The 26,311-nt window shown below is 30.2% G+C and overlaps 1 protein-coding gene across 4 annotated transcripts in view; it reads right to left on the bottom strand.

The window, feature by feature from the left end:
- Positions 1-3,688: 3,688 nt before the first annotated feature.
- The window catches only part of LOC124499410 (uncharacterized), a 24,804-nt gene continuing 2,181 nt past the window's right edge, over positions 3,689-26,311 (bottom strand). For 2 of the 4 annotated variants that reach the window (XM_075731084.1, XM_075731086.1), the window contains exons 2-4: positions 11,599-11,731; positions 10,399-10,888; positions 3,689-5,926 (exon numbers count right to left, since the gene is read on the bottom strand). In XM_075731084.1, coding sequence (XP_075587199.1) covers positions 3,689-5,632 — 1,944 coding nt within the window. In that variant the 5' untranslated portion in view covers positions 5,633-5,926; positions 10,399-10,888; positions 11,599-11,731. Of the gene's footprint in view, positions 5,927-10,398; positions 10,889-11,598; positions 11,732-26,311 lie in introns of those variants that run through there. The other 2 variants (XM_075731087.1, XM_075731085.1) reach the window with 2 other exon arrangements.

Genomic DNA, 26,311 nt, shown 5'->3' with positions numbered 1-26,311 from the left:
AATAATTTTATTTTATTATTTATAATTAATAATTATTCATATATTATTATATAATCCATTCATTCATTCATTTTATAATAATAATAATAAGAAGAAGAAGAAGAAGAAGAATATCAATGATAATGGTGAAAATGAAATTACATAATAAAAGAATTTTAAATGAAAGAATCGTTTTTATTTTATATTCCAAAAAAAAAGAAATGAAATGAAATTGAAAAATGAAAAATGAAAAATGAAAGAAACAGAGATGAAGAGTGGTGCAGCATTTGTTTGTGTTTGTGTGTGTGTGTGTGTGTGTGTGTATTTGTGATAATTGAAAATGTGTAAATGAAAAATTATGGAAATAAACGATGAATGAATGAATGATAATGATGATGATGGTGATGAATTAAATGGATTGAGATGAAATGATTTGATTTGTTTATTCGTAGTGGTAGTAGTAGTAGTAGTAGTAGTTACTTGTAGGTAGATCAATATTAATGATGATGATGATGATGAAGTGTGTGTGTGTGTGTGTGTATGAATGACAATTGTTGAATCAAATATTGATGAATGATAAAATGAGGCATTTGCACATTGTTTGTTTTGTTTTGTTGAATTTTATGGAATAATGATGATGATGATGATGATGGTGGTGGTGGTGGTGGTGGTGAAATTTTTTTTTCTTCATATATGGAATGTCCAAAAAAAATCAGATCAAATTTATGATTTTCATATGAAATTACAAATTACAAAAAAATGGAATGGAATGGAATGAAATGAAAATGAAAAAAAAACAACCAACCAAACACAACAACAAATATTGTGTGTGTGTGTGTGTGTGTATATTAAACAAATGTGAATGGATTTTTGTTTTTCTGAATAATTTCAATGGATGGATCGATTGATGAATGCGAATGAATGAATGAATGAAAAATTGTTGGAAATGAATTTGATGCTTACGCTCACATATTCTCCATCATCATCAACATTGTTTATTTTGTTTATATCAATGAATTAGAATTGCATAACAACGTATTATATTTCATATATATGCATATATGCAGGTAAAAACGTATGTTTCGGGTCAATTTTTTGCATTCACATCAAAAAAAAAAAAAAAAGATTTAAACATGATGATCATGATGAACAGAAAAAGAGAGAGAGAGAGAGAAAGAGGTATGTGTTTTTGAAGAATAAATGAAAAAATGAAATCAAGAATTTTGTGGTGTGTGTGTGTGTATGATTCAGGAACATTATTCAATGATGAATTTTACAAGAAAAAAATTTTTGTTTTTTTGTTTTGATTGTTTTTTTTTCCGATCAAATTTATACGTTATGTGAGCCATTTAATATGAGAAAATGGAATGAAATGTTTTGTATGTAATGGTGAATGGATGGATGAAACAACAACCCAAAACAGCAGCAGCAGCAACAGCAGCAGCTGATGATTTTTGAATCGGCATGCGTCGGTGTTTGTGTTTGTGAATAAAAATTTTTTTTTTTCAAAAAATAAAAACCTAAATTTGAAATAATCTACATACATATGAAATAAAATAAAAAAAAATTTAAATACACTAAAAAAAAGGAAACTACAAACTACAAAATGAAATTCTGGATCGTTCCAAAAAAAAAAATTGATTTTTTTTCTGTTGACAAAATGATGAAAACAACCAAAAAAAAAACGAGAAAGACCAGCAGATTTTTTTTTTATTCATTTATTCATCAGTCAACGATATGGCAAAATTTTTCTTTCACCAATAATAATTTGTTGCTGCCGCTGTTGTTGATGTTGTTGTTGCTGTTGAAGATGCTGCAGAAGATAGGCCAAAATATGAATGATAATTGTTGACATTGAAATTTTGTTGTTGTTGTTGTTGCTGTTGTTGATGTTGATGTTGCAGTTGATGTTGTTGTTGTTGATAATTAAAATTATCCATACGACGATTATATAATTGTTGTTGTTGTTGTTGTTGTTGATGAATTGATTCCTCACCACGACCACCACCAACACCACCAGAATAGCTTATATTTGGATAACCAATAAAATTATTATAACCACCATATGATGATGATGATGATGATTGCTGCTGCTGCAGCTGTTGTTGTTGCTGCTGTTGCTGATGCTGTTGCTGAATCATAAAATAATTATTATTCGACATTGATTGCCGATATTGATCTAGTGGTTGCTGCTGCTGTTGTTGTTGATGATGAATTGTTGTATTTATAAAATTTGTTTCAAATTGTATATTGTCATCATCATCATCGTCATCATTGATTTCTTGTTTTGTACTTATTGATTTATTGATTAAATCTAGATTATGACAATCGGATGATGGTTGATTTTTATTTCTGTTTTTCTTTAATTTTATTTTGGTTTTATTTTTATTCTTTTTTCCAATCATTTGTTCATCCAAATTATCATCATCTGATTCATTGTTGCATTTCAAGATTTTCGCATCAATTTTTTCATTCAATTTTGATTTTTTTCGTAAATTTTCCTTCACATCCATTGATGGTGATGATTTCGAATCATTGATTTGTTTATTATTCAATGTCATTGTTGTTGTCGTCGTTGATGATGAATTATCATTTTCATCATCATCATCCATTGATTGTTGTCGTTGTTGTTGTTGTTTTGTTTATGTCCATTTTGTTTTGTTGTTGATATTTGATTCTGTTTTTCATCATCATCTTTTTGTTGTTGTTGTCTATTATTGTCATCATCATCATCAATCATTTGTTGTTGTCTTTGACAATGATGATTATAATTCATTTCATTTGATAAACAACTACCTGATGATGTTGTTGTTGTTGTTGATGATGATGATGCCCTGGATAATAATGTATCAAGAAATGTTCCAGTATCATTATTATGTTGTTGCTGATGATCAAATTGATATGATGATATTGGTGGTGGTTCTTGTTGTGGTGCTGGTGGTGTTGATGTTGAATATTTCAATGATAATGATTCTTTGGTATTCGATGTAGATGTGGCTGTTAACATTTTTGATGATGTTGCTGAATCGGAAGAGGAACAGGATGTAGATCTTTGTTGTTGTTGTTGATTTAAATTTGATAAAAATGGAATAAATTGCTTTTGTTGCTGTTGATGATGATTTAGATTTGATGAAAAAATATTCGATGCTGATGATGAATGTGTAATAGGAAATGATAATAGTGGTAATGGTTGGTGTAATTGGCTATTAACGGCAACTGTGACGGCTTTATTATTGACAATGCTCACATCAGTATCATCATCTTCATCTTGATCATCTTGATCATCATCATCATCATCATCATCATCATCATCGTTTTTAATTCTTGTTTGACATTTTAACATCATTATCGATTCATGATGATGATGTTCATCTTGATTATCACTTGTTTGTTGATCATTTTGATTATTATTATAAATATTCATTGTTTTTATCGATACAGATGACGCTGTTGATGATGATGATGATGATGATGTTTTTGATAACATTGATAATGGAGAATTGGAATTGTTTATTATTGAATTCGATCTTCCATATTGTTGCTGTTGTCGATGATAATTGTTATTGTGATTAAACATTGATATTATTGATGTTGACGGTGTTAATAATAATGATGATGATGATGATGATGATTGTTGTGGTAGTAGTAGTGGTGGTGATGTTGATGATGATGATGATAATGATGATATGCCGCCCAGTGCCGCTTGATGTCAGTGTGCCGTTAATTGTGTATGGATCGAATTAGGATTTGATACATTTGGATTTAAACTACCACCACCACCACCATTACCAGGATGACCAGATTGATGACCACCACCATTATTACCTGATAACATATGACCAGGATTTGGTGGTGAATAAGGCGGTGAATGTGGTGGATGATGACCATGATGATGATGATGATGATGATTATTATTATTATGATGTGGATGATGATGATGATGATGTGAAAGATGGCCATGTGTCATCGATAATGGTGGACTACCCCCTCCACTATGCATACCATCATCCGGTGGTGGACTCATCATCATTGCTGATGTAGGTGTACCATCCAATTGTCCAGTTGGTGGTGTCATACGTTTCTCTTTTTGGCGCCTATTACAAAACCAAACTCTAACCACTTCTTTCTCTAATTGCAAATGTTCGGCTAATGATGTTATTTCCTGAGCTGATGGTTTCGGTTGTTTATGGAAATGTGTTTCCAATGCTCCTTTCACTGATACTTCGATCGAAGTACGTTTTTTACGTTTTCTTCCTTGAGCAGCAATCTTATCGATCGATGTTGGTGAACCGGTCGTAGAATCAGCTTCCTCTAGCCATTTAGCTAATAATGGTTTTAATTTGCACATATTCTTGAAACTAAGCTGTAATGCTTCGAAACGACAAATCGTCGTCTGTGAGAATACATTGCCATATAATGTGCCTAATGCAAGACCAACATCGGCTTGTGTAAAACCTAATTTGATTCTTCTTTGTTTGAACTGTTTGGCAAACTGTTCAAGATCATCAGAACTGGGTGTTTCTTCTTCGCCTGCACTTTCAGTACCGGTTACACTTCCTGAATGGACACGTGGTATAGACGAATCGGATGATCCTAATAAACCCATTGAGAATGATGATTTTTCATCTAACCGTGATACTAATTCATTTTGCATTGATATACTTAAATCACTACTAAGACCGCTATGTCCACGCATAGCTGGATGTAGCATTGATGCTTGACCACCACCAGCTGCAGCAGCTAACATTCCATTCATACTTGGATATGCTGCCATTGAATGTTGATGCAATGGGGAACCACCATTACTATGTGGAGGAGGCGGTGGTGTACCAGTATGATGATGATGTGGATGATGATGTTGATGATGATGACCAGACATCGTTAATGACATTGGATGCCATGTTGGTGCCATACTATGTTGATGAGGTGTACCACGATGTGCCGCGGCATGTACATGATGTGCTGCTGCTGCTGCAGCTGCTGCAGCCGCATGTATCGATGCTAGATCATTTGATGACGTTGTTGATGATGAACTTGTACCATTCTGTGATTGACCATGTCCACCACCATGTGTCTTTATATCTGGACTATGATGCATATGATGTGGATGATGAGCAGTATGATGATGTGGATGATGTGAATGATGCATACCATGCATTACACCGGCTGTGGCCCACGGATTTGGCATTTGCATATCAGCAGCAGCGGCAGCTGCTGCTGCTGCCGCAGCAGCCGCAACTGCTTGTCCACTTGATGCATGGCTCATTTGATGTGGAGATGATATACTACCTACAGGCGATGGACCATGTGGTGATTGATGATTAGACGATGTACCAAGTGATGTTTGTAAACCTAACGATGATGACCAATGATGTTGACCTAATGTAGCCGCTGTTGTATGTCCATTAGCTTGTGGATGCATTGAATATTTAAGATCAACGGCTGCTGCCGCTGCTGCTGCGGCTGCTGCTGCCGACGAATTTGATGTTGTTATTGATGATGTTGTTCCAGATGATTGTGATTGTTCACGTGATCCACCACCATAGACACCTCCTGCAGCGGCAGCCGCAGCTGCAACTTGCATTAAATGTGCCTGCTGTTCATGTGCATTGGACAGGTGATTTAGATATGGTGATGATGAACCAGTGGCCATTTTTTGTTGTTGTTGTTGTATCTTGGTTGATATTAAGTTGATATATAAAAATTGATTATAAACGTATATATTTGATGGTGGTAGTAAGGTCAATATTTTTATTATGAAAATTTGATTGGACCACTGATTGTTTCAGTATTTTTTTTACACACACAAAAACACACAATGATTAGATTGAAGATTTCAAGATGACAGTAATCTTATCAATTATCTCAACACAAACACTGAAAGTCAAATTAAATTCAAATAGAGATAGAATGAGAGAGAGAGAAAGACGAAAAAAAATTGTCAAAACTTTTTTTCCCCACGATGTCATGGTCGTAGTCGTCGATTGAAATGTTGTTGTTGTTATCGTCGTTGCCGTTGTTGTAGTTGATCATCATGATGACCACCATTTTGACATGCAGGTCAATTTGGGTAAAAAGAAGAAAAAAAACACACACACACAGAAAACGATCGGTGGATGAATCCATGGAAATGGCGATGAACAAAATTTTTTTGTTTTCCAAAACGAAAAAAAAATTTAATCCAAATGATTTAGGGATGAAAAGACAAAAAAAAATAAAAAAAAAATTCAAATTAAATTTAAAAAGAAAAATTTTATTAGAAAATCAGTAAAAAAACGAATGATAATAAAAATGGTCAAAGTCGACTAAAATTTTAACGGTTTTTATTTCTACTTAAAATGATGATGATGATTAAGTCATCAATGACATCATCATCATTGAAATTAAAGTGAATTTTCAAAAAGAAGTCCAAGAAAAAAGTTTTATCGTGATTTTTTTTCATCTTCTGCCATCTGAAACTGAGATTTTGTTAGTCCAGATGATAATAAAATCCGAATAAAATATCGATGATGACAAATTAAATTTTAATTTGAATTTTAAAAAAAAGTTTCCTTAAAAGTTTTCGGACAAATTTCCCGTGAATAAAGTATTGATTTTTTTCTGTGTGTCTGTCTGTATATTATGGTGGGCTATATATTTCATTCGATTGACTGATTTTATCAATCAAACAAATTTTCGGACAAACTGGTGACCGGTGATTATGTTTTTTTTCAATTTTTTTTTTTGATTTTCATCTTCATCGCCATCGTACACATCATCATTTCATCAATAAGTCAGGCTTAGATGGATATATGGTATGATTTTCTTTTTCTTTTTCTTTTTTTTTGTGCTGACCATTTGAAACTTTAGCAAAAAAAAAAAAAAAAAATTCAATGGCCGATATCATAGCTCATTGCCATTCATTCATACTATTTATCGTGATCATCATCACAGACACACACACACACACACATTCAAACATCAGTTTCAGTCTTCATCATCCAATCAATCAGCCATCTATCCATCTAGCCATCCATTGATCGAAACGAAAAACCGACCGACCGAACGACCGACCAACAAGAGTCAAGTCAATACATAGTAGTAGGATATACATCTTCAGGATCAAGTCAAGTAAAAAAAAAAAAAAAAAAAAAGAAAAAAAAACTTTAGCTAGTTTTTTTTTCTTTTTTTTTGGTCATCGGCCGTCATCATCATTATTATCATCAACATTCAAAGATAAAATGAAGACGATCAAATACGAATGAACGAAAGAAATAAAAAAAAAAAAACGCTAACGAATCATCAAACACACACACACAAATAGCATTGGATTTTTACTTGATTTTTTTTTCTTTCAAATGTTTTACTTGTTTTTTATTTTCTTGTTTCCTTTTTTTTCCAACAAAAAAAAACTTATTGGCCACATTATGATTATGATGACGATGGACAACAATGATCAACAATAACAACAGAACAGTGAAAAAGAAGAAGAAGTGAAATTGAAAACGGCAGATTTTGTATATCCGATATAATGTCCAATTCTGATGTTCATTCAATTTTCATTTCACTTCACAATTAACCTGTTGTGAGTTTGTAAAAACATTTTTAAATTGATAAATTGATTTGACGGCAAGAAAAAAAAATCCACAACAAGATGATGATGATCATTTTTTTTGTTCCGTTAGATTTTTTTACTTTTTGTTTTTTTTTTTTTTTTTGGTTTTGGTATAAAATTGAAAGTGAAATTTTTTTTTTTGTTCCTTTTGATTCCAAAATTAAAATACTGATGATGATGATGATGATGATGATGATGAGATTTATTCATACATTTCATTCGGCATGGAATTTTTGGTTGTCAATGATTTAAAGAAAATTCCAATGGCCAATCCTATAGATCTACTGCCCATTTACTGATGATGATGATGATCAAAGATCAACAGTCAAACAACAACAACAGCCTGTTGCTGCTGCTGCTGCAGCTGTCAATCATTCAATAGGATGGATACATTCAGGTTTACTGTTAGAAGCAGGCAGCCAATTTTTTTATTTTATTCAATCATTACTATAGGGGTTTTTTTTCTGGTGTTTGAAGAGGCTTTATATTGTTAGTCATCATCATCATCATCATCATCAATGATGGAAAAAAATTTCAAATCCAAAAAAGAAAAACTATGAAAGAAATACCCACTGTGTGCGTAGATAGATAGATTGAAAAATCAAAATCAAAAAAAAAAAAAATCCAATGGATCAATGAAATGACCTGACCTGACTTTATTTATTGATGACAATCAATATATGTGTTTTTAAACGCGAATCGTGCATCAAAATAATTCTATACGAACAAAAAAAAACAACAAAAATTTGATGGCCCAATGAATGTGGATAAAAAACAACAACAACAACAACAACAACAAAAAAACACCAGGACATCAAAAAAAAAATCATCATATCATATCAAAATCATTCAAGTCAGTCATTCAATGTCTAAAATGAACCTATTTTGGTTGGAATTCGGTTTGTGCATGCGTGTGTGTGTGTGTTATATTGTTAATCACCTGTCATATTGTTCATCATCATCAACATAAACAAAACAACAGCATGATCTCATCATCATCATCATCATCATCAAATACAACTGACAATAGATTTGACATTTTGTACATTTTTTTCACCATTTCTTACTTGAATTGAAAATCTTCAGAAAAAAAAAAAAAAACAATTGGCCATATCATCAATATGGTCAAAATGAGTTTTAAAATTACAAAAAATTCTTTAATCAATTTTTTTTTCTTTTCTCATTTGTTCAATTGAAAGAATTTTTTTTTATTTTTTTTGAAATGTTTGCACAACACAAACACGCACAGAAGATGGATTGTGATGTGCGATGATGTGATGTGATCATCAACGCCTACACATGCTCTATGTCAACAGAAATTTTTTTTTTTTTTTTTTGAATGAAATAACCAGCATGCTGCTGGCGTTCATCATCTTTTCTCTCTCATTTATTTGGCAAACATTTCAACCAAATACAAATAAAAAAAGGATGATGATGAAATGATTGGGGTGGGCGAACCAGAAAACAAATACCGGACAAGGTTTAAGTCTTTTTTTTTTGATTGGATTTGATGCAGAATCCACAACAACGGCAACAACAACAACAAGTGGCCAGAAAAAAAAATTCCTTGCATTGATGGTGGCCCATCATCATCATCATCATCATCATCAAAGTTTTTTCTCCGGTTGCCAATGATCCTCGATAAAAATAATGTTTTGTTTTACATTTGTTTGTTTGCTTTCTGTTTATAACAAAACGCCTACACACACACACACATACAACAGGTGTTGAGAGGTAGAAAAATTTTGATGAATAAAACAAAATTTTATCATTATCATCATTTGTTGTTGTTGTTGTTGATATTTGTGATTTTGGTTTTCGCGGCAAAAATGAAATTCCGGTCGGTTAAAAATCAAAAAAACACACACACACAGAGAGACAGACAGGAATAGATTCATTAAAAATTGACACTATTAATTCTGAATTCGATGACCTTTTTTCTCACCTTACCGATGAAAAAAAATAAAATATCGATAAATAGAATGAAAAGAAAAAAAAAGTTCATTCAAATCGGTCATCATCATCATGATGATTTTTTTACTTTTCGATAAAATGAAAAAATTTTTCATTGCAAAATTTTTGTTTCATTTCATTTCAATTTCAGTAAAATTTTCAATGTCAAAAGAGAGTCATAGAGAAAGAGAGCGAGAGATGAACAAAATGATAATCAATAACAGTGGATGATTATCGATTGATTGATTGCACAGATTGTTTTGGTTGGTAATGCAAAACAGAGAGAGAGAGAGAGAAAGGTTAGCTTAATTTTCATTTTTTTTTCTACAGATAAGATTTCGTTCATTCATTGGTTTATTTCAATCAATTTTTCAAAGAAAAAAAAATGTTCAATACAATGTTGGTGGTAGTGTTGCATATATATACGATGGATTATTATCATCACCAAACTGTAGACCAATTGAACAACGAAAAAAACAAAAACAAAACAAAAAAAACAGAGGGGAAACATAACAAAATAATCACAACAACAACTAAGCCCACACCTCAAAACGATTAATCGATCGATTAATTATTTTTTTCTTCGCATCAATCTCTAGATGGATTTGCAAACATTTATTTTTTTTTTTTTGACGAAAAAAAGATAATCATCATCATCATCGTAGTAGTAGTAGGTTTCAATTGGCGAAGGCGAAACAAAACAAACAAATTGAAATCGTTTTGATTTTGTATATCAATCTCATCATCATTCCACAGTATATATAATCTTAATCTACTTTTTTTTGTTTTGTTTACGTGCCAGATTAATCGACAAAAAAAATTGGTCATCTTTGTTGTTGTTGTTGTTGCTTGTGTGTGTGTGTTCAACATACCTTTTTTTTGATGTTTCGTTGAGCTTTCGTTGTTTTTTGTTTTGTTTTGTTTGTCGATGATGATGATGATAATGATGACTAGGATAAGAATTTATTATTGATTTTCGGTTGTTTCGGTTTTGAATTGTTTTTTTTTTTGTTTTGTTTCCGCCGTTATCAATGTTTTTGAAATGAAAATTTTTTTGGATTCACTCACAGAAATAACAAATAACGCACACACACAATGTGAAAAAATATTGAAAAGAATCAATGTCCATGTCGATATAGCTTGTTATCAATGTAAATCATCTTAATGTTATCGTTGTCGTCGTCGTTGTCGTTGTCGTCGATTTTGTTGATAATAATCTTGATGTCGATGATGATGATGATGTCATTTCGATGATGATGATCATGATCATCATCATCATCATTATTAATTTCGCCATCATCATCATCATCATCATAATCATTCCATTTGATAGTTCACAAAGCAATAAACGTAAGAAAAAATCTATAGAAAAAAAAGAAACAAAGTTATTTTGATGATTGATTTAAGCAAATAAAAAAAATAAATAAAAAAAATTTCATCTCAATGAAATATGAAATGGAATATGACTGAGAAATGAATTCAGAGAAATTAAATCAATCAAAAATTTTTTTTTTGTTGTTTTTTACGCGCATGAATTGGAAAAAAATGATGACAACGATCATGTTTAAAGGTGATTTTGTTTGTGTGTGTGTGTTGTACACCTGAGTCGTGGTCTTCGTTGTCATGGATGGAAAAGATTAATTGATTTTGATGATGATGATGATGATGATGATGATGATCTGCAATCGGCTACATTTCCTTGTGAATTTTTTTTATATTTTATATTTTGATTTTTGTTCAAAGAAGAAAAACTTGTGAAGTTTTTTTTCTGCCTTTTTGGATTGAGATTTCATCGAAGGATTATTAATATAAAAAAAAAGTAATTGGCAAATATCTGTGAACTTTTTTTTTCGTGAAAAAGAAGAAGAAGAAGAAGAAAAGAAAAAGAAAATCCACGTTTAACGTTTCCTTGTGTTGTCGCTGTTGTTGCTGTTGCTGTTGTAGGCGTGACATATTGATTTATATTCGATTTAATAATTAGCCACACTAAGTCCGTCAGTCAGTCAGTCAATCCGTCAGTATTAAACGATTAATTGATCAAATCAAAAAAAAAAAAGATTGAAAAAACGAACAATTTTTTTGTTCCTGCCATGTGATCACATTATCAGTGTTTTCTTTTTCACCTTTCACCATTTTTTTTGTTTGTTTGTTTGTTTGTTCATGAAAATCCAAAATTGTCATTGTCCATGTTATGATGAGTTGATTCTAGAAAATTCAAAAATACAAAAGAAAAAAAAAATTATTGATACATTGTAACAACAAATAATGATCAATGGAAAGAAAAACAACGGAAATTACAAAAAAAAAAAAATTACGGAAAAATAAACAGAAACAACAAACACAGACACACAGACTGTATTGTATTGATGAATAAATGAATTAATTAATTGACACTAATTAATTAATAGCCATCATAATTAGCAAAAAAAAAAAAAATAAAATAAAAATAACGATATCTTGTTATCATTATTATGTTCATTATATTTGTCTAGATGATGATTATATGATTATGATCATGATGATGATGTGTGGCGGTTGTTGTTGTTGTTGTCGTTGTTGTTGTTGTTGTTGTTTTTCCACTTTGTTCAATACATGCGAAAGAACTGTATGTGTTTGTGTTGAAAAGCTAATCTAAATGTTGTAATGATATTATATATTAAGCAAAGAAAATGATAATAATGTTGATTATGTATGTATGTATGTATGTTGAATGATGATGTTAATCTTTTAAATAAATGAATGAATGAATTAATGAAGAAAATGAATGCAAAAGTGAGAAAGAAAAAAAAATGATTTGCATATCTGTCGGTCGGTGAAACTAAAAAAAGAAAAGAAAAAAATTCTTTGTGTTTGTGTTTGTGTTTATGTGTGTGTGTGTGCTGTGTATGATTGGTATTTCAAATTTCAAATCTTTTTAGAAAAAAAAACTATCAAGATCACCATCATCTACAACAAGATCATGGTGGTGGTGGTGGTAATGGTGATCACATCACGCCATCATTGATTAGTTTATCATATGGCCACCACCACCACCATCATCATCTAAAAAAGGGGGAATTGAACTAAATTTTCAAAAAATAACTCTAAATGAACAACAACAAATGAATGAATGAATGAAAAAAAAAATTGGATTGCCATGGCCAACCGAAAAATAAAAATAAAAATAACCATCATATTGGGTAAAAAAAAAGCTTTTTTCGTTTGTTCGTGTGTGTGTGTTTGGATATTACGTTTTTGTTGTTGTTGTTGTTGTTTTTGTTTCATTTCATTTCTAAAAAACATTCACACATATACTATACAATGGTCATCTAATTTCGTATTCTGATCATATGTATTCCATTACTATTATTATTATTATCATGATGATTATTATTATGATGATCATCATCCTGATGATGATGATGATTTGCCTTTGTGCTAATCATGTGTCTGGTCTTTTTTTTTCTGGGTTCGGTTCATTCATTCATTCATTCAAAGACATATAGAGACCATAGTGTAGACACGTTCAGTTTTTCTTGTTTTTTTTTTTTTGTTTGTTTGTCATATCCTTTTTCTCTCTCTCTCCACCAAAACCGTTTGTTGGTTGTGTTTTTTTTTTTTTTTTTGTTCTGGAAGCAAGGGCGTCATTACGTTTATATATAAATGATATGATATGATAGACGGACAAATAAACAAATAAAATGCATGTATTTAGAATGAACTGAATCATGGTGGTGATGACCAAAAAATAAACGTGTATGCTTGTGTGTGTGTGTGTGTGATGAGACCAGAAAAACAAAAAAAACGGAAAAAATGAATCAACCAATACAAAGCAAAAGAGAGACAGAAACAACTGGACAACCAAATGTTAATGGTCAAAATCTATCTATCCATCCATCCATCCATCCGTCTATTCTATTCTATTCATACGATCATTCAACCAATTCAGATATATATTGCATGTGTGTATGTGTAAGTATGTGTGCATGTAATTCCATGTGATTGAATGGAATGGAATGAATCTCATTTGCATTCAATGTTCGTACGCAAAAAGAAAAAAAAATTGCTCAAAATTTATTTATTTTCTTCTGGTTGTTGTTGTTGTTGTTGTTGTTTTTGGTTCGATTTTGATCAAAAATGAATGCGAATGAAACAAAATCATCAGAAATGATGATAATGATGATGATGATGGCCATACGTTTTTGTCTATTCAGAAACCAGAATCATCGAATCATTTTTTTCATTCATTCATTCATTCATTCACTGATGTTTATTTCAAATAAAGGGTTTCGGTTCACAAATTTGTTTCAATGAAATGAAAATAATGGACACGTACTTGTCATCATCATCATCATAATCATCGTGATTAGGATCATTTTTTTTTTCACAGTGTTTGTTTGTGTGCCAAACTATTCATTTGATTTTTTGTTGTCGTTTACAACATATTAGCTAGTTAGTTGATTGGATATCGATTCCAGAGAATTTGTTGTTGTCCAGTTCATTTACACGATGATGATGATAATGGTAGAGAAATCGTAAAGGTCAATAAATCTTATGAAAAACAAAAATTTAATGTTCCAAATTTCAAATCAAGAATATAGTGATTTTTTTTTCTTTTCACTCATAAATTATGTGAAAATTGGCAAATATAACGGCAAAAGTTTTTCATTTTTTTTCTCTTTGACTCCAAATTTTTTTTTGTGGTTCATGGCGGAAAAACCGAACAAACGAACGAATAAATAAGTATTCGGTAAATTTTCTTTTGATCATCATCATCATCATTTGAATCTGATGATATCATTGCAATTGCAAATTTTTTCTTCGTTCACTTAACTTGTTGTGTGTGTGTTTTGAATTGAAAAAAAAATTTGAAATTCAAATTAGCCCCATCATCATCATTTGTTCATTCATTCATTCATTCATTTATTCATTGATTTAGCCGAACGAGAAAACGAAAAAAAAAAATAAATTCACACGATTGATCCAAAATCAATCGTGTTTGTCTGTCTGTTTGTTTGTTTGTTTGTTTGTTGATTCAAATTCTTATTCAAAAAAAAAACGATGGAAAAAAAATCAATTTGAAAAAGGCGCAAGTTTTTTTTCCCTATTATTCAAATGATTTTTTTTTCTATTTGATTTTCAAAATCCTTAAAAAAAATTTAAAATCAAACCAAGATTGTTGATTTTTTTTTTTTCTCGTTTTATCACCATATATATATATGATATATATGATTGACACCTGAATGAATCGACTATGATCATCTGAATACCTGCACTTGATGTTGTCATTGATAGTTTCAAATAACAAAACTAACAAACGGAAACGGATCATTTTTGGTTTTTATTTTTTTTTTCACAAAAAAACAACAACAACGACATTAATTGGAAAAATAAAGCAACAGCCGCAGCAGCAGCAGCAAGCAGCAAGCGATCAATCATTAATTTTGATGATGAAATTGTAAACAAATCATCAATGATATAATTTTCAACAAACTAATACACTGGCCAGCAACAGCAAAAAAAAAAAAAAAAAACAAACCGGACAAAGGAAATCAAACACACAAACACGCGCGCGCACACAAAATGATTGATTAGCATATCAAATTAAATTGATATATATTTTGTCTTTTATTATTATCATCATCATTATATCATTGTTGTTGTTGGTCATTATCGAAATCATTTATAGATCATTATATTTTCAATTTGCAATCAAATTATAAGTACTTTTTTTATTTTGTTTTGGCTTACAATCATCATCATCATCATTATAAAATTGTCATTGTCGTCGTCATTATTATTATTATTATGATGATGATGATGATGATAATCTGATTTAATCATTTTTAAATGATAATTCGTCATTATCATCATCATCATCAACGTTTTCCTCGTTGGATCTGGAAATAGAATTTTTTTTGTTTTGTTCATATATATTCAATTATGTTTACACTATAAAGAATTTATAAACTATATATATAAAAATCAAACATTTTGTTGAAAAAAAATGAATACATGGATAATAATGCATCATCATCATCATCATCATCATTTCAAACTACAACAATAACAATTTGTTTTTGTTTTTTTTTTGAGCTGCATAACCAATGATCATCATCATCATCAATGTTCATTGTTCGTTTTATTTGCTAGGTCGTGGCCTCACTTATTACTATTCTATGTACATTTATAATGTTGAAAAACAACAACAACAATAACAACAACAACAACAACAACAACAACAAAATAGAGAATCCACAACAAAATGATAGGATACAATCCATGGACGAATGATGATCGACAACATGGATATGGATAAAGAGAGATAGAGAGAGAGAGAGAGATTCAATCATCATCATCATGATCATCATCAACAACAACAAAACTAGAATGACATTGCAGATAATAATAATAATGATGATGAATTCAGCCAAGCGAATAAAAAAAAACAAAGAATCATTCACACACACACACACACACACCGAAACAAAACTTACAACCGGCCAACAACAACAACAACAACAACGACAAAAAAAAACACAGCAGAAAAAACTATTTAGCTGATTAGCCTTAGTGGCTTTGAATTTATTGCAATGAAATTTGTGTGTGTGTGTGTTGTAGGCGATTAAAAAAATGATGATGATGATGATTATAGAGTTTAAATTTTTTTTTTTGTAAAATACAAAAAAAATTCTAACTGTAAGAATAATTTTCACAGAGATAGAACAAGATGATTATAAGTCATTGAATTGTGTGTGTGTGTTTGTAATTGAAAACATGTTATTAAATCAAATCACATCGTCCTCATGATCATCGATAAATTGATATCTTCCCCTTTTTTTCTTTTGGTCCAACTACCAATTGAATTTCAGGGTATGGTTTTTCGTTTGTACTATGAAACTATTAAAAAAACAGCCAATTGTAAATGAAAAACGGGGATAAAAAAATGGATTAAAACCACCACCCATTATGCTTGATATAATATGTTTGTTTGTTTGTTTGTTGCGGTTTGCGATTGATATTTGACAACAACAACAACAACAATAATAAATTTTGCATACACACACACGCACATTTTTTTCCAATTTGGTTCTCGTGGTATTTGGTTGGTGATTCAACATAAGACGATTATGTTTTTTGTATGGGTGACAGAGGATTTATATTTCTATTTTTTATTACATTTTAAAGGTAGCGACAACAAAATTATGAAAAAAAAATCTGTCTATTTGAGCGTATGTGATTTAATTGTAACCAATTATAATATTTAACAACAACAACAACAACAACAACGATGACATTTGAGCAATCCCCTGTAGCAATCAAACAAAATGTTATGAATCAAAGTTTTTTTTTACGAGTTTCAACTATAGTGCAAACAATTTAAAATCTTTTACTCAGTGTTTGTGTGTGTGTGTGTCGGTAATAAGCTTTTTGGTTGAGTTTCAATTTCTGGATCTAAATCACAGATGATAAAGATTGACAAAAAAAAATGAGAATTAACACACAGGAAAAAAAATGAAAATTTCCATCATTGATCCTAAAAACCAAAATCAAAAAAGAAAAAGAAAAAAATCCTTGGTTCATCAACCATCAACCAAACCAACCACCAACAGCGTTTTGAGAACAACAACAAAATCTCTGCCCGTGTTTATATGACCCGAGAAAGAGATTAACACTTGAACCATACACACACAAATTAATCAGCCTCAATTTGCCTACCCGGCCCTTAGAATAAAATAACAATACCGTTATATACAAAACAAAAGTATAAGGTAGTTCCAAAATCCATGTTCCAAAAAAAAAAAGAAAACATACATGTAACCTATTGTTATGAATCATCATCATACAGTAGCAGTTTAAATAGAGAATTTTTTTTTTGTGTGTGTGTGTGAAATGACAAAATGTGAAATGAAATGGAAACAAAATGGAGAAATTTTTCAACTGAATGCAAGAGAAAAAAAAACGTGGAAAACACATACATACAATTGATAGACTGGAACAACAAAAAAAAATGTTACTCATTTTATACGGTAGATTAAACATATTTTTGTGTGTGTGTGTGTGTGTGTTTGATTCACTGCAATAGGTGGCTATTATTATCACAACAGGATTCAATCATTCATCCATTCATTCATGATTGATTGATTGATTGATTGATTGATAGAAACATTGTGTGCTGTTTGTTTGTTTGTTTGTTTGTTTGTGAAATGTGTGAAATTGTTCCAAAATTTTTTTTTCTTTTAAATAGACCTAAATTGAAAAAAATATATATATGATAAGTGAGTGATAAGTGAAGAAATGAGGCGTGATCATTATTTTCATTGATTGTTGGTTGGTTGTTTGGTGAATGATTTGAATTTAATTGAATTTGAATTTTTGATGAAAAGAAAAAACATGATGGAAAATGTAGATTTTCAATTTTCAATAATTGAAAAAAAAAACACGCACACACACACACATGGAGAAACTATTTGAAAACTATTATGTTTCATATACAATGAAACTGATATCCCATCCTGATCATGATCATGGTGATGATAATCGTAGGCCAATTATTTTTTTTTTTTTTTTTACACAAACAAACAAAATATAATCCACTACACACACAAACACACACAAACACAGTGGAGTTGATGAATGAAAAAGAAATATGTGTTACAACCACCGATGATGACAAAATGCCAATTTTGTTATCAATTTCAAATCTTCAATTCCATTCAAGTGCCGTATTAAAATATCCATAACAATGACTAAATGGAACAACAAAAAAAAAATATGGATTGAATGAAATTTTTTTGGTAATTGACCAGCTAAACAAAAAAAAAAATTTTTTTTTTTTGTAAATCCAAAACGAAAACAACAATTTTTGTCAACAGAAAAAAAAAATAAACAAATCGAGAGAAAATCTCTCTCTCTCTCTCTCTCTCTCTCTCTCTCTCTCTCTCTCTCTCTCTCTCTCTCTCTCTCTCTCTCTCTCTCTCTCTCTCTCTCTCTCTCTCTCTCTCTCTCTCTCTCTCTCTCTCTCTCTCTCTCTCTCTCTCTCTCTCTCTCTCTCTCTCTCTCTCTCTCTCTCTCTCTCTCTCTCTCTCTCTGTCTCTTTGAAATTCAATTGAAAAATAATAAATCTGGAATATAAACAAACAAATGGGTGGATTTATAGATTACAATATATTATTATTCTCGAGTAAAAAAAAAAAAAAATAGACAGCCGACCAGGCGTGAAATTGAATGAATGAAAAATTTGTTTATGCAAAAAAAACGAGTGTGAATTGAATTGTGTTCAATTGTTCATTTTTAATTTGCTTTTTTTTCATTTCATTTCATTTTGATTCTATTATTCCACCGTATTTTTTGATGATTAACCTAATTTAGTCTGTATGTATCCGATTTCATTACACATCATTAATTATAATAATAATTGGTATATATATATGTATTTTTACACAATCAAATAGCCATCAATCGTAATTTGTCATCGATGTATTCTATCAATCGATCTAGCTTTTTTTCGATTTTTCCCAACACACACACACAGATATACAAATGATATACTCAGATTTAGATTTTTTTTTATTGATGATTGATAAAGATAAAAACCATAAATACAACTACACACACACACACACACAGAAATTTGAATGATGAAAAGATTAGCAATTGCACATTTGCATTTTATCTGATTTTCAACATCTGATATCATCATCATCATCATCATCATCATCATCAATAAAAGAAGTAAAATTCAAGTTGATCTCTTGATGATGATGATGATAATGATATCAAAAAAAACGAAACAAAACATAAACAGATTTTCATGTCCTACATTTTTACGAATGATGATAATAAATTTCAAGAAATTAAAAAGACATTGAAATGTAATTTTTGTTTTTTGTTTTTTTTTTGCATGAAAATGACTCAAAGGATTGAAATTGAATCGATTTTTTTTGTTTGTGAATGATTTCTTTAATACAATCAATCAATAAACAAATGATTTTGAAATTAGCATTTCTATAGATAATTTAAAGAAGCATCATCAATGTTTTTCTGTGTGTGTGTGTGTGTGCTTGAAATTGGGCGTAAAAAAAACTTTGAAAATTTAAAAAAAATACAACTGACACACACACACACACACACACACACACAATACATTATTCAATTTGCCCTATATAGGAAATGAGTGAAAAAAAAACTGTCAGTCATTCATTGTCAATCATCAAAACATTTATTATTTTCAATACATACGAATGATGACGATGGTAATCATTATCATCATCATCATCATCATCAAAAACATGATTTTGTACGAATGACTATCATCATCATCATGTTGATATAATGGTTGTGTGTGTGTGTATGTGTGTGGTTATGATCATCAACAAGCAACCAACCAACCAACTAGCAACCAATTTCATTCCATTCATTCGTATTCGATTACAACGAAAAAAAAAAGAAAAGACAATCAAATAGGAAAAAAAAGAGGACGTAACAATTGAAAATCATCATCATTATTTGCCACAACCTTTGCTGGCTATTTTCAAATGCATTCATTGATGGAATAAAATTTTTTTTTTTACAAATCAAAATAGAAAAACCCATCATCATCATCATTAATGGATAATTTTATAGTATAGCATGTAATGGGATTTTTTTTCTGGAAATTTGAAAAGAAATTTCTTTTTTTTTTTATTTCAATAAATGACTGGACAATATCTGCGTTTTTAATTGATTTTCAATTGATTGATTTGATTGATTTAATTATCCAAGAAAAAGGAGAAGAAGAAAAAAAAACACAAACACACATAAACAAACACGAATAAAGCTTGTGAGGCGCAAATGTATATTTTCTCTGGGTGCTATGGGTCAACCAGAACAAAAAAAAACAGCAGAAAAATAAAAACAAAAACAACGACTATTTATCAAAATATTAATGGATGACAACCAACCAACAACAACGGCAACAACAGCAACAGCAACAGGAAGAAAATTGCAATGAATTGAAAAAGATTGTGAAATGGAAAAAAAGAAAAATTTATGCCCCTTCTTTATCCATGAAAAAGAACATCGTTATCATCATCATGATCATTTTTTTTCTTGATTTGATAAATGATCTTGATCCTGATGTAGCTGATCAGGATCAGCTCCTTTAGCTCTCTCTCTCTCTCTCTCTCTTTCTCTCCATAAGATTTAGCTAAAAACATCATTATTTTTTCCATGTGGATTTTTACTTCATCATCATCATCATCAGGTTTCATCGTCGTCTTCGTCGTCGTCGTTATTTCAACAATCAATTGGCACACAACTAGCAACAATTTGTCGATAAAGCAACATCAGTAATGGCAGATTATGTTCATCATGAATGTACAAAGTTTTTTTTCATCAAAAAACAAACAAACAAATAAACCCAGAAAATAAAAATTCCTGAACATCATCATGTGAAAAAAAATGGATTCCTGTAAAATAAATTCATTTCAATCAGTCCAAGTGTGTTCCAACAACAACAACAACAACAACAACAGCAGCAGTAGTAGTAGTAGTAGTGGTAGCAACAGCCAACTTCATTTTTTTTTCTTACACAGAGAAAAAAAAACACTTTCGAAATGAAACAGAAAAAAACCAATTTCGACCTCGAAAATAAAGTAAACACCATACACACTTACACACACTGGCCTAACCTATCGGATCATCATCATCATCTTGATTATTTCAATTCATTCACTATAGACCATCGCATTTATCCATCATCAAACAAATTTATTACAGTTTTTTTTTCGCTCATCTCTCCCCGTATTTACACATTTTGGTTGAAAACAACGAAAAATAAAACCTACACACACACACACACACATATCATATCCTCAACCTTGTTGTTGTTGTTGTTGTTGATGGCAACATTTATTTATTTTTGTTGTTGTTGTTGTAAATATTCATTCACTTTATACCATCATCATCAACATCATCATCATCACGATGATAGTGGTTTCATCTTTCAAAAACAAAAAAAAAACAACAACAACAACAACAACACGGCAATAACAATTATTAATTAACTTTTTTTGTTTTGTTTTTGTTTAGCCATAGACTAATCTTTTTGTTTAGTGTCAAACAAAGCAATAATTCAATCGCAACAACAACAACAACAACAAGAACAAAAAAACACAATGATGATTAAAGATTTTTACGACAACAACAACAAAAACAACAACAAAAAAAGCAACAGGTAAACAGGTAGCCTGTTTGTTGTTTTGATCTTGTTATATGGAAGCACAAAAAAAATCCAAATGGCAATATTTTTTATTTTTATTTTTATATTGAATTTAAAATGAATCAATGAATGGATGAATAAAAAAAAAATACCGTTTTGATGTTACACACACACACACACACATGAGATGCTTTTTTTACAACCACCACCACCATCACCACCACCATGAACATTGAAGAATCCATTAAAGATTGATGCGGCACATATACAAACACACACACACACACACACATTAACATAAACATAACAGCATCGGTCAAATTTTTTTTTTATTTTATTTTATTTTATTTGATCACTAAATAGCAAGCTTTACAAAATTTACATTCAATTGATTTTTCATTCATTTATTTATTCATTCACAGGATTCAATAAATAAGTGTGGAACGTGTGTCTGTTTGTGTGTGTGTGTGTGTGTGTGTGTATACAAACGAAAAGAAAAAACAAATGTTTTTTCTTATGCTTAAAATCATCGACAACAGTCAACTGAAATGCCCTGAAGAAAGATTTAGCGCATTTTTTTTTTCTTTTTCTTTTTGTTTGTTTGTTTCTTTTCCTGTTTTATGTTTCAATGAATAGAGGAAAAGTAAGAGAGACCATTTGCTCGATTGCCCATCATCATCATCATCATTCATTCATTTATTTGTTGCATAATCAATTGTTAATTAATGGATTGTTTTCTGGATAAATTTTTGTTTCATAAGCTAAGCTTTCTTTGTTTTTATTTAACAAATCCAAATGAATCAGCATCATCATCATGATGATGATCATAATGATCATTGTCACATCACATATGACACAAACAAACAAAAACATAGATAAAATGCCCATAAGAATCGATTGTGTTACCATAAAATGATTATTATGATGATCATGATGATCATGATGACAGGCAGAAAATTTTTTTGTTTTGTTTTGTTTTGAAAGTTCTCCACTCTGGATTCATCATTAATCAGAATAAAAATCCAAATGATTTGACAAATGTCAAGATGACTAATCAGAATTTTAATGAAAAAAATATTTTTGTTTTTTTCCGTTTGCTTGTTTGTTTGTTTCAATCAAGATTTAAGCACTGTTTTTTATTTATCAAGTTTGTTTTTTTTGTTCACTTCAGTAAAAACCAGGTAAACATTTATGCCACACACACCACCAACACAGAAAGATTGTTTAAATATGATAAGATTTAACGGTTGTCCCCGATATATATATATATCCTATTTATAGCAATCAATTTCATTTCACATTTTATCATCATTCATTTAGTGGACGACCAAAAGAATGATGTGAAACTGAATATACACACACACACACACACACACCATAGATACAGACCAAAGATCAGTAAATTTTTGAATGAATAAAACGAATCAAATTTTGTGTGATGTAATCTAGATGAAAACAAAAAAAAATTTTTTGACAAGAAATGTAGGTGGTGATTTTTTTTTCTTGGTGACATTTTTTTTTCTCTAAGAACACGGAAAAATAAAATTTTGGTCATTGTCGTTGTTGTTGTTGTTGTAGAGTTGTTTCGAAATTTTCAATTCCAACAACAACAACAACAAAACGCAAATAAACAAAACACAAAACAAAACAAAAACAAATTGATAAGAAAATAGAAATGTATGGTGTGAACAAAAAAAAAAAAAAAATCAAAATCCAATTGATTTCGAACTGATTTTCTTGCCATCTCTCCTGCGCTTTATCGATATTTTTCCTAATAAATAAATAAATGAATGAATGAATGACAAAAAAAAACTGGAACCTATAGTAAAATCCATTCAATTTTGTTGTTGTTGTTGTTGTTTTGATTCACACACACACAAATTCATTGTGTGTACTGACTGACAAATTACTTTATGGATTTGTTTGTTTGTTTCATTGTTCTCTTTGAATCTTTTTATTTTATTTCATTTCAATTTTTTTTTTCACTGGCTACCCACCAATCAGTATGAAAATATTCTCATATTATTAATAAATTCAATTGTAATGATACTCACAAATTTGAACTCACTGATCTTTGGTCTGAATAATAATGTGTGTGTGTGTAGAGATACATTTCATCCAAAATAGAAAAAAAATTGTATCTTATCGTCACTGTCAAAAAACGGTAACATTTTTGAACAAAATAAAAATTCATGGTGACAGTTTTTTTTTGTACAAAATGAAAATAATTTATGATCACAAAATGTGTTCATCATCATCATCATCATCATTAAATACAACAACAACAACAACAAAACGTATCTCTCTCTCTTTCTCTTTTTCTGGTTGATAAAACGTTTGACTTTTCACTCATATCTTAGCTGGCTAGATAGCTGATCATCATCATCATCATTTACATTTATATAAAATGATAATCGGATATTTGGATCGATCATCATTATCAACCACTGTATGTGTGTGTTTGTGTGTGTCATTATTTTCATTATTATCCAGAGGGTGGTGTTTTTGGTTGAAATTTACTCGCTCTCTCTCTCTCTCTTTTTCTTTTTATCAATGTGTTGAAATAATAAATTTTCATCAAATTCATTCAAACTAAATATACTGGATTGTATTGAATTGAATTGAATCGAATTTGACAATGCACACGTTATTTATACGATATCAATTGGCATTAAATATCCCATCATATTAGTGAATAGTGAATGGTAGTGAATTAGTGAGAAAAATAACAACAACAACAACAACAACAACAACAACAATAATAATAATAATAATAATAATAACCGTGATAATAACCGAGGGTTAACAAAAAATATATATACGGGGAGAGAGTGTATAACAATAGAATGGGAATGAACTGCAGCAAAAACAAAATAAAAAAAAAGAGAAGAAGAAATTGAAGCGTGACATATGGTTTTTTTTTCTGCACTAAACCAAAAATCGTTTTTTTGGTTTAAGAAAAATCCTACAACAGCGACAACAACAACAACAACAACAAAGACAATGACGAAACATCCATCTATCCTATATATTTTTGTTTTCCGAATTTAAAAATCTGGAAAAAAATTGCTGGTGACACTGTCACCAACAAAAAACCCACCACAATGAATCGAATCGAAATAAATGAATTCAATTCAAATAGGAAACGATAACGAAAGAAAACAACAAAGTAACAACAGCAAGAAAAAAAATTTCCGTTTCAAACACTGAAAAAAATTTTCAACAATAAAACAATTTGTCAAATGGGGAAATTTTCGCTTTTCGTTGATCATCATTATGATGATGATGATGATCTTTTGGATGATTTTCTTTGTTTTGTTTCTTCTTTTGGGTTTCTTCTTTTGGCATTCTTCTCTCTCTCACTCTCTCGTTGAAATATTAAAAACAACAACAACAACAACAACAAAATGCAAATAAGCCGCCATATAGATAATTATAATAATTATTCCACAACTTTGTTTTTGGTGTAAAGGTGACATTTTTTGTTGTTGTTGTTCTTGTTGTTATTTTCATCTTTATTCGCATAATGCACCCACTAATAATGATGATGACGATGAAAATTGAATAAACGATAAAGAAAGTTGAAAATTTACCTATTCTATTTCATTGAATTTGTAATGGAAACCAAAAAAAAAATTCTAGATTTCAAAGGAAATTCTTCTCGATGAATGCATTCGCACACACACACACACACACATTATCCATTGGATTTCCTTTTTTTCCTGTTATAGGCCATTATATATTGGACACTATTGGCTAAATTTTTTCTATTTTTTTCTGGTATTTTCAGGATGGATATGGCATTTTTTTTCTCGCTTTTGTTGTTGGTTATTTTCACACACACACAAGCTCGATAGTTTATTTAGTTGAGTTTTTTTTTGTGTGTTTGTCCTCGTCATCATCATCGTCGTCGTTCAATATTGTTATTATGATGATGATGATGATGATCAAACCAGGATCCTGGTGCTGTCGGTGTTGTTTGTATATGACAAGAGTATGTATGTTTACACTGAAAATAAATGGATGAAAGACAGACACCACAGACACACACACACACTTCAATTCAATTCATCCATTCATCCATAGAGTAGTGAGAATGAAAAGTAGAAAAGAATGAAAACTATTTGTTCGTGTTTGTGTATGTGATATATGGGTGTTTGGAAAAAAAAAATGAACGACAAAACCAGTACAGAGCAAAGAGAATCACATACATACATGAATTATGAAAAAAAAACTATCGTGTCTGATAAACCGGCAAAACGTTATGTCGTTTATGATATTCTTTGATTTTTTTCTAGTAACAACAGCCAAAAAAAAATCTCAATTTCTAAAATGCTAGAATATTTGACTATTTTTTTTTTGGATTTTCACAAAGAATTTTAAAAATTCAAATTTATTCAAATTCGAGTATTTACACAAACTTGTTGTTGTTGTTGTTGTTTTCATTGTTATTGTGTTCTGTTTTGTTCTGTTTTTTTTTGATATTCTCATCATTTCAACTTGCAAAATAAATTTTGCACAAAATCAAACGCCAACACAACGATGATAATGACAGAACGAAAAATGGATGAATGAATGAATGAATAAATTTTCACAATCAAATA

Source organism: Dermatophagoides farinae, chromosome 5 (genome assembly GCF_024713945.1).
Source record: "Dermatophagoides farinae isolate YC_2012a chromosome 5, ASM2471394v1, whole genome shotgun sequence".
NCBI lineage: Eukaryota > Metazoa > Arthropoda > Arachnida > Sarcoptiformes > Pyroglyphidae > Dermatophagoides > Dermatophagoides farinae.
This window is presented reverse-complemented; position numbering and strand designations above follow the sequence as displayed.